General features: G+C 42.6%; 1 protein-coding gene across 1 annotated transcript in view; it reads right to left on the reverse strand.

Moving 5' to 3' along the window:
- The window catches only part of CARD9 (caspase recruitment domain family member 9), a 104,012-nt gene that overhangs the window by 13,320 nt on the left and 72,947 nt on the right, over positions 1-17,745 (reverse strand). The window contains exons 8-9 of the mRNA XM_082264405.1: positions 14,427-14,552; positions 14,018-14,203 (exon numbers count right to left, since the gene is read on the reverse strand). Of these exons, the coding sequence (XP_082120531.1) occupies positions 14,018-14,203; positions 14,427-14,552 (312 nt within the window). The remainder of the gene's footprint in view (positions 1-14,017; positions 14,204-14,426; positions 14,553-17,745) is intronic.

The raw sequence follows: 17,745 nt of genomic DNA on the forward strand, positions 1-17,745 counted from the left end.
GACCTTTGAGAAAGCTTGTCCTGAAAATGTAGCTTTTAATGCAACTAATAAAAGGTATCATAGACAGTACTCAATTGTGTTGTTGCAATAGTGCACTAACAGAGCTACAATCACCTTAAACAAGCTTCCTAAACTAAGCAAACCTAGCAGTCATGTTTACCTAAAAAAGAAATTAGAGCCTGTTCATAGATGTGGTCACGGAGCAGTAAAAGTAAGCTATTGAGCCATGATTTTACCACTTCCTGACCACCCACCTTGACATCTTCAGGACTGCCCGCCCGCATTGTACTGCGGATGGGTAGCTCCTGCAGGCACAACGACATGCCTGTACATTGCTAGTCTCTTCCGTGTACAGGGTGCGCACACGCGCATGCACCCCCACCGACTCCCACTGTGATTAGACACAGCGGGATTTTGTTAGCAGGTCCTGGCCAATGATTCATGGTCAGGACCGGTTGAGTCCAATCATAGCCCAGAGCCCTGTGTTGACAAACAACACAGGGCTCTGTACAGAGGGAACCATCTCTGTGTTTGTTCACCATGCAAAGCAGGAAGAAGGAACAAAGATTTTTAGCCAAAAAAAACAGCACAATATTCCAATATATGTACTATAGTTTGTAGAAACTATACCTTTCACGCAAACCAATCAATATACACTTATTGTTTTTTTTTTTTACCAAAGACATGTAGCAGGATACATCTTGGCCTAAATTTATAAAGATTTTTTTTATTGGCTATGTTTTATAACAGAAAGTACAACATATTTTATTTTTTTTTCAACATTTTTGGTCTTTTTTTTCATTTCTAAAATAAAAAAAACAGCGGTGATCAAATAACACCAAAAGAAAGCTCTATTTGTGTGAAACAAATTAGATAAATTTAGTTTGGGTACAGTATATCATGACCACGCAATTACCAATTAAAATAGCGCATTTCTAAATAGCAAAAAATGGCCTGGTCATGAAGGGGAAGAAACCTTCCGGAGCTCAAGTGGTTAAAATAACACGGTAACCCAGGTGAAGTCGTACACATGTTAAGCCACAATGCTTTGCCACCACAGCAAAAATTATACCCCTGTCACGTTTGAAGGACAGTACCAACTACCAAACGATACCCATTCAAGTGTATGGGATTGCATAACCAAGCGCTAGGCTTGCAGTTGGGGTGCAGTATTCCTATTTAAAATCCCTGTCAAAAAAAAATAAATAAAAAATAGGCATTTATAAGGCAATATAGCCACTCCTTTAGTACTCTCTAAAAAGTGATCCACCACATATAGCTTTTCAGAGGCTATCAAAAAAGGAAACAAGCCCTTAAGGCCCATACACATGATAAGAAAATCGCAAGTAAAATTTTGTCCGATGAATGATCTGCCGATTTTCGGATCATTAGTACAGTGCTTTCGAAAGCCAATTACCAATTTTCGTACGAAAAAAGCTGAAAGTGCAGGCTATAAATTTTTATCGTACGTGAACACAAGGTCCGATTTTGTTTAGTACAGTTTTCGTCCGAAAAAAAAACGTAAAAGCAAGCTCTGAAATGAAAGAATACATACAAAATAATTCAACAAATGATATCACTTCTGAAGTTGAATTCTGTCGTACAAGAATTTTCGTATGAAAGTAACCTCTTCACTTTCGATTTGAGACCAGCATGCAACAAAAAATAGACAAAGATTTGTCCGATAATCTGATGGTGTGTATGAGGCTTTAGTCTGCATTCACCCCAGTCCATTATGTTAACATTAACCTGAGAGTGGTTGAATGGGCTTTCAAAGCACCAGAGCTGACAAAATGAATGCACCTGCACCTTTTTATCCAATGCAGTGCACCACAATGCCCAGCAGTGTGGTGTCATGCTCCGCATTGGGGTGCCATTTTGGGGTGCATTACTACCGTTTAATGGTATGTAGGGAGCCTTAAGCCTAGTACACACTTCTAGTTTTTTTTTCATTCAACCCAGTGAATAAAAAAAAAAAACCTGACAGCTCAGGTCGGAGCTGCTGTACTAACAATCCAATGTTAGTACAGCTAGTTTCCCCTGCTGTTCTATTGTGTTTTTGACAGGGGAATGTCCCCGCCACCAGAACACTCCGGTCAGCACTCTCAGCCATTGGCTGAGAGCGCTGATTGGGACTCAGCAGACCACACAGGCCGAATGTTGTCCGGTTTATATTGAATGCCGCCCGACACTCGGCCTGTGTGTACAGGGCTTAGGGTCATGGAGAGCAAAACTGAATAAATTGCATCTGATAATTAAAAACATTTCAATATTAACCAACAAAAACAGTTTGGGCACCTCCTTTGCCTCAAAGAGACAGATACACTTCAAAGCCTCTCTAGGCCAACAGCAGAACTGTACCCACATGAAAAAGTACAACAGCAGATGCCAAATAAATACAATAAAAAATACAGAAGTGTTTGGCAGTTTTGATGCAGAGGACTTAGAAGATTGCCTGATTGTGGAAATTGATAGATGTACGTTTTTCTCATCAATACAGATCAGCTTGCTAGTGACCTTTGTAGCTTCTGATGCTGGTACTTTCCAGGCTCAATAAACTGATTACAATTTTATTAACTACATCTAGATGCCTAAAATGGTTGTAACCCCTCTCATATACCCAGTGAAGTGATTGGCCTCAGGTGATATACAGAGATTAAACAAATCCTCCTACATAGGTTTTACTTGTTTATCTGAGGTCTTCTCTTCCCTACACCCCTTCAAAAAGCCAGAATCGTGGTAAATCCTTCTCCATCTGTTAATATCCCAGAGGAGGGGGCGGAGAGCTGCAGTAACACTGTATGAGAGCTGATTGGAGGCACACACCCCCCCCTCCACACAGCAAACAGGAGCAAAGGAAGGATACAGAGCTGTGTTCTAAAAAGGAAAGCTCCGTGTTGAGCTCCTTCCCCATCACAAATGTATCATGTGTCTAGAAAATGTCTCAGAAGTAACTCATGCTGATAACAGAGGAACAAAGCACCAGAGAAAAATGACACTTAGGCCAGCCATAGACGGTTCAAATGTTTTTCTTGCAACCATGGGTTGCAGGAGAGAAATTTGCATGATTCCCTCATCAACACAGATAGTGTTGACAAGGGAATCCCTCTTGCCGTGCAATTGTCTTTTCCTGGCGGGGTGGTGGGGGAAGCTGTCCCCAACGGGAGAAGACAGTAGTTTTCACTAGTGGCTATAGCAAGTGAATCAGGCAGGCTTGTAGTAACCAAGTTGATCGATCAATCAATTTGGTACATTCAGCCTGCCCATTAACGGTTCAAATCTGTTTCAATTCGAACCGTGTATGGCTGGGCCTAGAGGCTCGGAGAGAGATGCGTAAACGCTACAGATATACTGTATGTGCTTTGTTCAGATTTCATAAGAGAGGTTTACAACCACTTTAAAAGAAAAGTATATTGTATTTTAGTGAGCACAAAAATCCAGTGTTTAAGTAATTTTTATGCAACATTCAGTTTTTCTTCAACCTTGGTGCTTCATTTTCTGTATATAATACAGGGATTTGTAGTATTGTTTTTTTTTTTTTAATGAGTAGGCTGGCTTATAGACTTAAACTGCACTGCAATAGAAAGAAACAGAGCCTGCATATAGAATTATATATATAAGAAAAGATAACACTGTACTAGTGTATCTCCCCGCACCTAGGAAAAGGTTTTTAAAATAAATAAATATGTGTAATTTATAAAAATATATAAATATTGTATGGCAGCAGCTGTAAATTTAAAAGTAGGTGACAGAAAAATAGCCTAGGCTATATACAGCGCTTGCCTCAAATAAATCAAATATATGTGAACAATATTGAAAGCTTATCTTTACAGTAAATAGTGAAAATACAAATCAATTAGACATTTGAAAAATAGTAAAGTTGTCCCAAAAAATGAATATATAAATAATAAATAATTAAGCGCTGTATATAGCCTAGGCTATTTTTCCTGTCATATAGAATTATATGGCTCTTCTTGTGTAAATATAATGGGGTTGATTTGCTAAAAATTGGAGAGTGCACACTTTTGCACAGTTGTGTATGGTAGCCAATCAGCTTCTAACTTAATCTTGTTCAATTAGGCTTTGACCAGAAAAAAAACAAACAAAAAAAAAAACTGGAAGCTGATTGGTTTTTATGCAGAGCTGCACTAGATTTTGTACTCTCCTGTTTCAGTAAATCAACCCAGAGTATGTTTCAAGTTATACATAGGAGGAATTAAAAATAAAATGTTAGCACACATTGATATAAATAAAACTAACTTATTTCTTAAACATGTTTATCTAAAACAACAGAAGGTTAAGTCCCATTGCCCTTGTGGGACGAGCTAAGACATAGAATGCAATGTCTAGAAGTCTTCCACACATAGGAGTCTGGAAGTCACCAGGGTCGCCAAGCATGCAGTGTCTGTAAAAATTCTGAGGCTTTAGTTGCTCCACCTCTGCCTTCTTAGCCAATCGGAACAACACTGTACCCACCCTCTTCCTTACAGCGCCTTTCAATTTACAACAGGAGGTACCAACAGCCTGCAGTGTAGGATAGATTTCAGCCTACCAGAAGAAGGTAAGCTGCGCTGAGCACAATGTAGTCAGTGGCTTACCCTAGTGGGAGATGCCCAGTGCCCTCCATACACAAAGGAGGGAGGAGAGGCTGTGCTCCCTCTAGCAGGGCTACTGTGCTTTAGAAGATATTAGATACTTTTTTTTTTTTTTTGTCTGAAGGCAACTGCACTGCCTGCTTCTACTGGAAGAAGGACATTGTCTGAGATCTCCCACAATCTCTGCTAAAAATCCCAACTCTTTATCTGCTGACAAACACACAGGCACAGCCTCCTCCTCTTCTGCATTATTACTTCAGGTGTCTGTGAGCTGCTGAGGCACTAGACATTTAGCATTCCAGGAGATGAGAGGTAGCAACAATGTGTTAGACCAGGCTGACTTTTCCATGAAAGTGCTGGTGTGTTTGTGTGCATATTGTATATACTGTATATGTGTGCATATTGTATATACGTGTGTGTATATATATATATATATATATATATATATATACACAGGTCTTTTTTTCTCAGAGAATAGGTGCAGGAACTCCCTCTTTTGGACTTACCCCTTGCCTCCGCCCCTACCTACCTCCATGAACCGTTCCTTGGTTCCACCCACTACCCACCTCCCTGTACCATCCCTTTTAGAAAATACAGAACAAAGTAAAATTTGTGGTACTAAGTAATTTGTATGGAATTTGTTAATGTTAACAAAAAAGCAGTAAAATAGATCCCATGCAGCCAACAACAATAGATCCCCCAGCAACAATAGATCCAGCCAGAAACAATGGGCCATCAGCAGCAACAACAGATCTCCCAGCAGCCAGCATCAATAGACTACTGCCTAAACAGTAGATGCCTCCCAGCAACAACTGACCCCTCAGCAACATAAGACCCACCCGAGCAACAATAGACCCCCCCTGCAAAACGAGATCTCTTCCAGAGACAATAGATCCCCCAGCAGCCACACCAGATCTCCCCAGCAGCAATAAATCCTCCTGCAGGAATAGATCCCCTCCAGCAACAATAGGTTCCGCAGCAGCCAGCATCAATAGACAGTGTAGCACAACCCAGCACTCCTTGCCATTACATACATTCAGTGCTGGAGGTGCCGGAACTGCGTTCCCCCGCGTTCCCGCTGAAAAGAAGGACTGCATATATATAATATATATATATATATATAAATACACACACGGTTGTGCTCATAAGTTTACATACCCTAGCAGAATTTATGATTTCCTGGCAATTTTTCCAAGAATATGAATGATAACCCAAAAACTTTTTTCACTCAGGGTTAGTGTTTAGCTGAAGCCATTTATTATCAATCAACTGTGTTTACTCTTTTTAAATCATAATGACAACAGAAACAACCCAAATTACCCTGATCAAAAGTTTACATACCCTGGTGATTTTGGCCTGATAAAATGCACACAAGTTGACACAAAGGGGTAACCATCCTCACCTGTAATCTGTTTGCTTGTAATTAGTGTGTTTGTGTGTGTGTATAAAATTTCAATGAGTTTCTGGACTCCTGACAGACCCTTGCATCTTTCATCCAGTGCTGCACTGACATTTGTGGATTCTGAGTCATGGGGAAAGCAAAAGAATTGTCAAAGGATCTGCGGGAAAAGGTAGTTGAACTGTATAAAACAGGAAAGGGGTATAAAAAGATATAAAAGGAATTGAGAATGACAATCAGCAGTGTTCAAACTCTAATCAAGAAGTGGGAAATGAGGGGTTCTGTTGAAACCAAACCACGGTCAGGTAGACCAACTAAAATTTCAGCCACAACTGCCAGGAAAATTTTTTGGGATGCAAAGAAAACCCCACAAATAACTTCAGGTGAAATACAGGACTCTGAAAATATGTGGTGTGGCTGTTTCAAGATGCACAATAAGGAGGCACTTGAAGAAAGATGGGCTGCATGGTCGAGTCACCAGAAGAAAGCCATTACTACGCAAATGCCACAAAGTATCCAGCTTAAAATACACCAAACAGCACAGAGGCAAGCCTCAAACCTCCTGACACAGTCATTTGGAGTGAGGAGACCAAAATTTTGCTTTTTGGCCACAACCATAAACGCTACATTTGGAGAGGAGTCAACAAGGCCTATGATGAAAGGTACACCATTCCTACTGTGAAAAACGGAGGTGGATCGCTGATGTTTTGGGGATGTGTGAGCTACAAAGGCATGGGAAATTTGGTCAGAATTGATGGCAAGATGAATGCAGTATGTTATCAAAAAATACTGGAAAGAAAATTTGCATTCATCAGCCCGGAAGCTGCGCATGGGACGTACTTGGACATTCCAACATGACAATGATTCTAAACACAGGGCCAAGTCGAGCTGTCATTGGCTACAGCAGAATAAAGTGAAGGTTCTGGAGTGCCCATCTCAGTCTCCTGACCTCAATATCATTGAGCCACTCTGGGGAGATCTCAAACGTGCTCCCACAAAATACTCCCACAAATGTAGGCCTATTGATTGCAACCAAGATTTGTTAATTTGCACACACAAAAAAGTATTTTTCCTAACAAATCCATTCAAGACCATGTTGCAAAAATGAATAAATCCCAATGAAAGTCTGATGCTGGCCATACACTATACGAAAAAATCATACAAACTCATTTTTGAAAAATGAACACTCGGCTGTGAGAGCAGACGACTGTGCCATCATGTATTGACCAATAAATCGTTCAATGGATATAAATGAATCAATTTTTTTTTTTTTTTTCGTTTTTTCACATATACCTAGTGCAAACAGTTTGGAAGAGAAACACAATAATCTTTCAATTTATCGTTCTGCAGAAAATTTCCAAACCTGTCCTTGTTTGGCTCAAAAAATGTCACAATTGATTTGTGCTCATTAACTGGCAAAAAAACAAACCAACTGTCCAAATTAGTGATCGACCGTTATCGGTTTTTCGTTGCCGATACCGATATTTTGGTAAATGCATATCAGTATTGGTGGGACAGGAGACCCGGGCGAGCCACAGAAGGTGGCGGGAGGGGGACACACATCCCCTCCCGCTCCTTGTAATGACATGATCGGTCGATCCCTAGTCCAAATAATCGAATTTCGGATGATTGTTCGTATAGTGTATGGCCATCATTAGGAGCAAAGCTAAATTTTAGACAACAGAATCCTAATTAATAAGAATTCAACTACAGGCGAGTCTAATTATTCATTAAACAGGTGTCCAGCAGACAAATGATTATAAAAGGGTGTTACTTAAAGAAAACCCCTTCCCATTTTATGTTGTCAGCAATGGCACCACATTGGAAAAGAAATATCACAAGGCCTGAAACAGAACAAAATTTCTTTACACAAGAAAGGGAAAGGCTACAAGATAATCAGCAAAGCTATACTTGTCAGTCAGAATACTGTAGCAAAAGTGATACAAAAATTTAACAAAGATGGAACTGCAACCATCTCACAGACGTCCAGGCCGTCTACGGAAGTCAACACCTTGACAGGAGCGTCTTCTGATAAGAAGGGTTATTGAAAATCGTCATGCAACTTCACTGCAGTTAACTAAAGAAGTAGTAAGCCGAACTGGGGTGATTGTTTCCTGTGACACAATACGGAGCACAATGCAGAGGAATGGCATGCATGGGTGTCGCCCATAAAGGAAACCTCTCCTAAAGCCCATGCACAAAAAAGCCCATCTAAAATTTGCCAGGACCCATGCTGAAAAGGAAGACTACTTGGACCCTGTACTCTGGAGTAATAAGACCAAGATAAATGTTTTTGGAACTAATGGCTTCAAAACTGTCTGGTGTCGCAAAGGTGAGGAGTACAAAGAAAAATGCATGGTGCCTACAGTGAAACATGGTGGTGGCAGTGTCCCTCTGTGGGGCTGCTGGTATCAGGGAGCTGGATTTTATTGATGGTATCATGAATTCACAGATGTACTGCTCTATATTGAAAGAGAAGATGCTGCCATCACTCTGTGCCCTTGGTCGTTGTGCACTTTTCCGACATGACAAAGCCTACTGTTGCATTTCTGAAGAACAGGGTGAAAGTGATTCAGTGGCAAAATACTGTATGTCTCCTGATTTGAACCCCAGGGGAATTCTGAAGAAACAAGTTGAGCATCACTCTCCGTCCAGCATCCAGGCTCTAAAAGAGGTTGTTCTTGAGAAATGGAAAAAGATTGATGTTGCAATATGTCGCCAATGTGTTTATTCCATGCCTAGAAGACTTGGTGCTGTCCTTACAAATCATGGAGGTCACACAAATTACTAGATGTGGTCGTTTTTGTTGTGGGGTGTATTCATTTTTGCATCAACTAATTTGAGTAAAACTGAAGATTTTGTAATCCAAGTTATATTATTAACGAGTTCATGTAACGAGTTCAACAAATGTTCTATAAAACTCAGTTTTGTCAAAACTTTGGAAATTGTTCTTGTGTTCAGATATATAGATTAAAATCTTACTTTTCAAAAGGGGTGTACTCATTTATTCTGAGCACTGTGTGTGTGTGTGTGTGTGTGTGTGTGTATATATATAGATATGTGTATATATTACACACACACACACACACACACACACACACACACACACAGTATCTCACAAAAGTAAGTACATCCCTCACATTTTTGTTTTTTATTCTATCTTTTCATGTGACAACACTGAAGAAATGACACTTTGCTACAATGTAAAGTAGTGAGTGTACAGCTTGTATAACATTGTAAATTTGCTGTTCCCTCAAAATAACTCAACGCACAGCCATTAATGTCTAAACCACTGGCAACAAAAGTGAGTACACCCCTAAGTGAAAATGTCCAAATTGGGCCCAATTAGCTATTTTCCGTCCCCGGTGGCATGTGACCTGTTAGGATTACATGGTTTCAGCTATGAATGGGGAGCAAGGGTGTTAAACTTAGTTATCGCTCTCACTCTCGCATACTGGTCACTGGAAATTCAACATGGCACCTCATGGTTAAGAACTCTCTGAGGATCTAAAAAAAAAGAATTGTTGCTCTACATAAAGATGTCCTACGCTATAAGAAGATTGTCAAGACCCTGAAACTGAGCTGCAGCACAGTGGCCAAGACCATACAGTGGTTTAACAGGACAGGTTCCACTCACAACGTCATATCCAGATGTTGTCTTTGGGAAATAGACGTATGAGTACTGCCAGCATTGCTGCAGAGGTTAAAGGGGTGGGGGGTCAGCCTTTCAGTGCTCAGACCATACGCCGCTTACTGCATCAAATTGGTCTGCATGGCTCTTCTAAAGATGATGCACAAGAAAGCCTGCAAACAGTTTGCTGAAGACAAGCAGACTAAGGACATGGATTACTGGAACCATGTCTTGTGGTCTGATGAGACCAAGATAAACGTATTTGGTTCAGATGGTGTCAAGCGTGTATGGCGGCAACCAGGTGAGGAGTACAAAGCCAAGTGTGTTTTACCTACAGTGAAGCATGGTGGTGGGAGTGTCATGGACTGGGGCTGAGAGCAGGGCAGAGCATGATCCCCTCCCTTTGGAGACTGGGCCGCAGGGCAGTATTCCAACATGATAAGGACCCCAAACACACCTCCAAGACGACCATTGCCTTGCTAAATAAGCTGAGGGTAAGGTTTCTAACATCCACCAGTTCTGTGATGTCTTCATGTAGGAGTGGAAGAGGACTTCAGTGGCAACCTGTGAAGTTCTGGTGAACTCCATGCTCAAGAGGGTCAAGAGGGTTAAGGCCGTGCTGGAAAATAATGGTGGCCACACAAAATATTGACACTTTGGGCCCAATTTGGACATTTCCACTTAGGGGTGTACTCACTTTTGTTGCCAGTGGTTTAGACACTGATGGCTGTGTGTTGAGTTATTTTGAGGGGACAGCAAATTTACAATGTTATACAAGCTGTACACACCCAAATGCAATAAGCTGCACACACCTATGATTCCCCATGTGGGAAATGGGATAATGGTCATCTCACAACACTGACATTGATAAAGTGATTAAACGCACAGCAATATGCATACCTCCTAACCGTCCCTGAGTCCCGGGAATGCCCGCAGCGGTACAGGGCGGCTTTGTTACCACACGCCGTGAGCAACACATGGCAGCCGGTGTCTCTTCCCAGCTGCCTCTGACAGTGCAGAGAGTGGAGTGCACTGAACCCACCCCTCCTCCTTCCTGTGTTTTCCTGTACACTGAGGAGTAGGCGGGGAGCAGCACATCACTCTGATCTGAGGTCTGTGATTTTTAACTACTACACTAACTTGCAGAAGAGGGAAGTATGGGGAGGGGGGTGGATGGAGCTGGGGGGGATTGGGGTGGATGGAGCTGGGGGGGGGGCATTTGGGGTGGATGAAGCTTTGGGGGGCATTTTGGGTGGATGGAGCTGGGATGGGTGTGGGGGGTGGATGGAGCTGGGGGGGGCATTTGGGGGAGGATGGAGCTGGGGTGGGCATTTGGGATGGATGGAGCTGGGATGGGTTTTTGGGATGGATGGAGCTGGGAATGCGAGGTTGGGATATGTGGAGCTGGGATGGGTGTGGGAGATGGATTGAGCTGTTATGGGATCAGGGGGATGGTGCTGATATGGGATCAGGGAGAAGGATGGAGCTGGGATTGGCATGGAGGATGGATGGAGCTGGTATGGAATTAGAGGGAAGGATGGAGCCGGGATGGGTGTCGGGGGATGGATGGAGCTAGTATGGGATCAGGGGGGAAGGATGGAGCCAGGATGGGATCAGGGGGAATGATGGAGCTGGGATGAGTTTGGGGTGATGGACAGAGCTGGAATGGCATCGCTGGTGATGGACAGAGCCGGGATAGACAGAGCCAAGATGGGATTGGGGGGGTGGATGGAGTTGGGATAGGATCAGGGGGAACGATGGAGCCAGGATGGGATCAGGGAAAAGGATGGAGCCGGGTTGGGATCTGGGGATGAATGGAGCCTAAATGGGATCGGGGACGGATGGAGCCGGGATGAGATCGGGGAACAATTGGATCGGGGTGGTGGATGGAGCCAGAATGGGATCGGGGTGGTGGATGTAGCCAGGATGGGATTGGGGCGAATGGATGGAGCTGCCCCCTGAATTCTGTACATTACACACTCCTGTCTCCTGCATTCTGTACAAAACACTCCTGTCCCCTGCATTCTGTACAAAACACTCCTGCCCCCTGCATTCTGTACAAAACACTCCTGTCCCCTACATTCTGTGCATTACACACTCCTGCCCCCTGCATTCTGTACATTACACACTCCTGTCCCCTGCCTTCTGTACATTACACACTCCTGTCCCCTGCCTTCTGTACATTACACACTCCTGTCCCCTGCCTTCTGTACATTACACACTCCTGTCCCCTGCCTTCTATACATTACACACTCCTGTCCCCTGCATTCTATACATTACATACTCCTGCACTATATACCCAATACTGTACCTTAGATACTTCTCACCAAAGTCTTCATTGTATTAACAGTTGCTGGTTGCTATGCAGTCCCTCACTACTTTAATGAAGTTCTTCTTTAAGGTAGGCTCAGACAAAGCAATCAAGTATATATTTTATGGGTACAAGGAAGCCTGGGTTTTGTTTAATCGCATCCCTTAAGACCCTCCCACTGCTAAGTGATTGTCCACGCCCATATTTAACTGCTACGCGTGCCACAGATCTTTTCCCTCTTTCAGTGTCCCTCATTCCGAAGTTCAAATGTTGGGAGGTATGTGGTATGGAATGCACAATGGGTAACCCGTGAATCTAAACAGACGTAGCGTGATAGAAATGCATGAAATGCCATTTAAAAATCTTGATCATTCCCCCAGCACAATCTGCTTGATATATATATACGATGACAATAACAACATTTGGTTAAATACTGTTATTAGACGAGCTGTAAGAATTTATCCACTGTCAAATTAGGGCAGTCAACTAAAAATATGCAGGTCATTCAAATTTATAAGATATTGCAGTTACAATATCTATTAGTTAAGTCAAATGATAACAAATGATGGTCTGGTACTCTTCTACCGTATTTTCCATCACTTTCATTCAAACATTCTGATTGGTTAGATCGCTCTGTGACTAGAGACCATCCAGACAGAGAGATTTATGAATATCTGCCCATCCACACATCTGCCCATTCTGGGTTGAATTCCTATTTGGGTGAATGGATTCTCTTATCTCTAGTAGTTACATCTTAAGACAGATGAGAAAAAAGTTCAATGCTCAGGGTCTCTGCATATGTTGTCACAGGTAGAAAAAAAAAATTTTTTTAATAGGATCCATTCCCACTGATGAGTTGCATCATATTGTAAAATCTTTTGTATAACGCATTTTAGGTGCTTGGCCTGCAATTTTTCAGATGTCATCTAAATGGAAGTCCCCCAATAAAGACTTACAACAAGTCTTTAAATTTATTGGCACTATGCCTGAATGCATTTTTAATCACTGCAAATAATGCTTTTATTGTAGACCTTAAAGAAGCCCTAGTGGGGCAGAATAAAACAGTCACAGCTCATGGCAGCAACAAACAAAGTACAGTGCGGAAGCCAAACATTCTAATAGATGACAGAGCAATTCCTTTTATTCCACAAACAAAGAAAAACTTAGGTTTCCAAATGTCTGAAATCCTTGAAACACTGCATGAGCTAACTTACAGGAGAGTACTACGGCCAAATATTATTTTATTCGTAAATCTACCTCAAATTAATTTTAGGATATTAAATTAGGGTATAAGTGTAGCAGTTCCACTTCTTCCATAATTACCCATACTGTTCTAAGCAAAGCAAACTTAATTTAACTTCCCTTGGCCCATGACAGTTTGAATAAATAAAAAAAAAAACCCTAACTGAAAAGGAAAACTTCAGTTTTGCGAACAATCACTTCAAAAAATATTTTCGATGTCTCTTTATTGGAGCTAAGGAATCCTCACCTGTCCTTTTCTTGTAATTGGCTATAGCCTCTCTCAGAAGTGTACATTGAACCAGTAGTGAAATTACAGGAAGCCTGTTGCAAAGAATGTGGCATTCCTAGCATGTTTATTATGTGTACTGCATTAGAAGTTTCATCTGCGGTGAAATATATAAAAGGATGTGCGGTGTGTGCATTATGCTTCTTATTTCTGATCATGGGATAATTATGCAGAACCATCCATATTTGCTTTAGGGCTGTTGCATGCTACGGTTGCCTATATCTCTCTCAATATGACAGAAAAATAGAAGGTAAGGATATGCAATAAATCAGGTTTTTACCAAACATAAGGAATTACTCTGTAATGATTATTAACTGTTTTTATGCACATTATGTGTATGTTTCATTGCATGTAGTGTAGTACCAGCTTACAACCTACAAGTGCCACTGCTGGTTTGCATATGGAGACATTTCAGTTACAATCTAAACCTCCCACTAATATCTATCGAAGGACATTTCTCTTTCCGTAGGCCTCCATCAGCAGTGAAGACCTCCTAGAGATGATGGACCCAGATATTCTCAGGTAAATTACGTAGTTATTACGTATCGTGTACCAGCGCTGGTGACTCTGTTCGCTTCAGCTTGGTCTCCAAAGATAGCAGTTTTCCCTCACTCCTGATCAGCTGGATCTGCAGATCATCATACTTCTCGCCTAGTTCCCGGAGCTGTTTCCTTAAAGCGTCCTTATCCTTCAGACTTTTGGTATACTGTGTATGGAATTCTTCCCGCGTTGCAATTGCCTGATATGTGGGGGGAACAGAAAGAAATTAACAATAGAAAGAGCTATGTAAAAAACAAAATCTCATTGTATGCAAAAAAATAGAACAAACAGGTTAGGTAAGTACAGAATAATGGTTTCTGCTATAGAATTGCTCTTAACTACAGGCAGACAGATAAAACCACATTTGAAATTTATTTAGGATTTTAAAAGATTAATGATTTTAAATACAGAAAGGTACATACCATATTGCGTTCTATACACACTTCGTCCATCTGTTGTAGAATGGCTTCTATTCGATCTTTGTACATCTTTGAGTCTTTCTTTAGGGCTGAACACTGCAGTTCTGAGACCTCCTTCTCTTCAAAGTACTGGGGAACACAAGAAAAAGGCAATTACTGTACATAAGCAGGGTAAATGTGCATGCCTTTTGTGCTGTCCTGCAGAATATATAGTGTTTTCCTGCATGAAATAAGTGGTTTGCTCCAATACTGATGACCACAAGGTGGTAACATATCTATTACTGCAACAGAGAAAACAATATGGTGCCCATCAAGCTAATGTAGCCCATAATATGATGTTACATCAGTCAGCTGTAAGGCAGTGCGATGCTAAAAGCAAACGTTGAGAATACAGAGACCATTCAGCCATCGCGGAGTCATCAACAGTAAAAAAATTTGTGGTTATGGCATGATATTGGCAGCTCTGGCTGTTGCCCTCTGCCTGGACACTGCATATAATTATTCAAACTAAACTTTACAGTGGGTGAATTTAGTATTACACTGTAACAATAATCTGGAATACAGGGTGCTCTCTGTTTGGATGAGGTGGAGATTGTAATGTCCTGCACATCCAATCAAAGAACATCTGGTATTGATTGACAAAATATTACAAGCTATTTGTTGAATGACAGTGCCGAGCAAGCAATTCCCTGTGGTCACTATGCAGAGGGTCAGTCACTCAGCACTGAACCCAGAAGACTGGCAATTACTACAGTGATTTGCAGCTTCCAAATGGATTGCTCAGGTATGAGTTATATATACTTACAGTATATTAGTCCAAGCTGGACTAATGTAACTTTACAATAAAATCCTTACCTAAACTTCAGCTTTATTGATTTGGGCTCTACCATTTATCTCGAATACCATGTGTATACAGCAAAACCTAAAATGTATATCTTAAAACAGAACTGGACAATTTCTGGTTGCTAGGCCATCACCGCGACTGAAGAAACCTCACTGGCGATCTGGCCTGGCTTGTAAGCAGGATGAGTCCTTTTGCAGACTGGCATGGTTGTATAGTTTACTCTTTCCTCCCTCTCCTCCACATTCTGCTTCTCCTCCCCTCCATCCAGGTATGTCCTTTCTCCACCATTTGCTGCTGACCTCACCAGCTCAACCTTCCCTTCTCTGTTCGCAGCAGCCACTCTCACAAGACACTGTTGGTTGAAGCTGGGAGAGGCTGGAACAGGCTTAGCAAGGAGACGAGCAGTGGTCACAACTAGCATGCTTCTACAATCTGTAACCCAAGTGAAACCTCCTGCAGCAAGCTCATACTTGCAGTACCTACTAAAGTGGTATAAGAGTTAACCTCCAAAATAAACACAAAGGGTTTATGGTGTGTGTGTGTGTTTATGACCCCTGCCAAGCAACTGCCAAATGTCTTAGTACATAATTTAAGTTCTCCAAACTCTGTGTCATTTCCCATTGACTTAATTGCTTCTCATCATGAATAGCTGCCAGGACATTAAATGTAGAGTAGCTTAAATATACCATAGATACTAAAAGCAGGGGATCCTTATCGAGCACCTGGGTACACCCAGCCAAATTGTAGTCATCCTATAAGTGTGGAAGCTACCATATATAGCCAGGTTCTGGACTACAGAAACATTGAGAAGGAGACATTTCCCTCTTTACAATCAGTTTATTTTCACTTTCTGCTGTTATGCTCAATGTTGTGTTGCTCTATTCCCTCCAGTCAGCAGGAGCACTATAGCCAGAAAAGCCTATTGTATTCCTATGCAGAATGTTGAGGATCATGAGATTTGAAGTCCAGGGAGTAAGCCATATTGCGGAGCTTACGGATCCCTTGCACTTTTATTCCCAGGAAACACTGGGACAAGGAGGAGCAGCGGGGCTGCTTTTATGAGACAGCTCAGATAGGCTCTTGCTCTTTGCGCTGAGGGAACTGAAGAGAGCCCATCTGCTGCTTACTAACCAGACTGAATGACCAGCTCACCACAGACTGCAACAATTGCATCTGGACCGTTTTGTCGAGAGACTGAGGGGGCCCTCCTTTATCCAGCGAGAGTTCACAGCCACACCACAGGGACTGGTGAGAGTGCACTAACCATTGTTCACACTGCTAGCAGGAACTGAGTTGCTGGAGGCAGGACATTAAGTATACTTTACTGCACACCAATACTGCATGCTGGTTTTTTTAAAACTGTTTTTTTTTTCTAAAGAATCTTTATTTCGTTTTGCATAGAAAACACACATAGAAAACAACAGTACAGAAAGGTATCCAAGTGAGTAGAGGCTAAACAATGCCACTCGCTCACAGAACAAATAAACATATAACATATAAATCTGAATACAAGGCACCCAGCGGTGGACAGAGCCACTGGGATGCTACAGGGCAGTGGTCGGGCTGCCGGCAGCCGAGATCAGGCAACATCCGCGTGCAGCGAAGGGCGCAGTCGAGTAAAGAGAACCAACTCCAAGAGGGATCACCCCGAGGGAGGGGGGCAGACAGCCTCCATCAAACCTCCCCCGACGTGGCCCCCTCAGTCACGTACCCGCCGCCCCAGTCGAGAAGCAGGTGGGAGCACAGCAGTAACCCAGGTCCCAACGCGGGACCACTGCTAACACCCGATCAGCCCCCGCAACATGTATGGAAGACAATAGTTATGCCGGCAGGTCGTTCAACGAAGGCCAAACACTTGGACAACCATAATCAACGTAAAAAGCAAGTAGCAAAGGAGAATAAAGCAGAGAGAAAGGAGGAAAGGAAAGAAAAGAGAGAGAAAAAAATGGGGGGGTAGAGAAAAGAAAAAGGGAGAAGTAAATACTGTACCTGACCACGTCCATAGTCCCCCAGCCTCCGCGTCCCACCAAGGCCGCCACCAACATCCAGAAGCCCAAGACATCACACTGCGGACGTACTAAACATGAGGTGTCGGCCAGGATCAGCAAGGCCCAGTCAAGACTCGAGGGCAGCAGGGTCAAGTCTCCTGCATAGTCGAGCCATGGTCGCCACTTCACATCATTGCGCTCCCGCACACCCCTACACTTAGCGATCCAGTCCTCTGCGTCCTTTATGCCATCTACCATACACTTCCATTCCAACCTGCCCGGGACCTGCGGCCGCTTCCAGTAAATCGGGATCAACCTCCTGGCAGCATTAAGGAGGTGAGGGGGCTGAAGGGGACATCAAAGTCCAGGATGGATTTAATCTGGTCCCAGATATCTCACCAGAAGGGGGCAATAACGGGGCATTCCCACCAAAGATGAAGCAGAGTACCACGTCCCCCGCACTCCCTCCAACAGGCAGCCGAGGTGGATG

Source organism: Pelophylax lessonae (assembly GCF_965119305.1).
Source record: "Pelophylax lessonae genome assembly, chromosome: 7".
Taxonomy (NCBI): domain Eukaryota; kingdom Metazoa; phylum Chordata; class Amphibia; order Anura; family Ranidae; genus Pelophylax; species Pelophylax lessonae.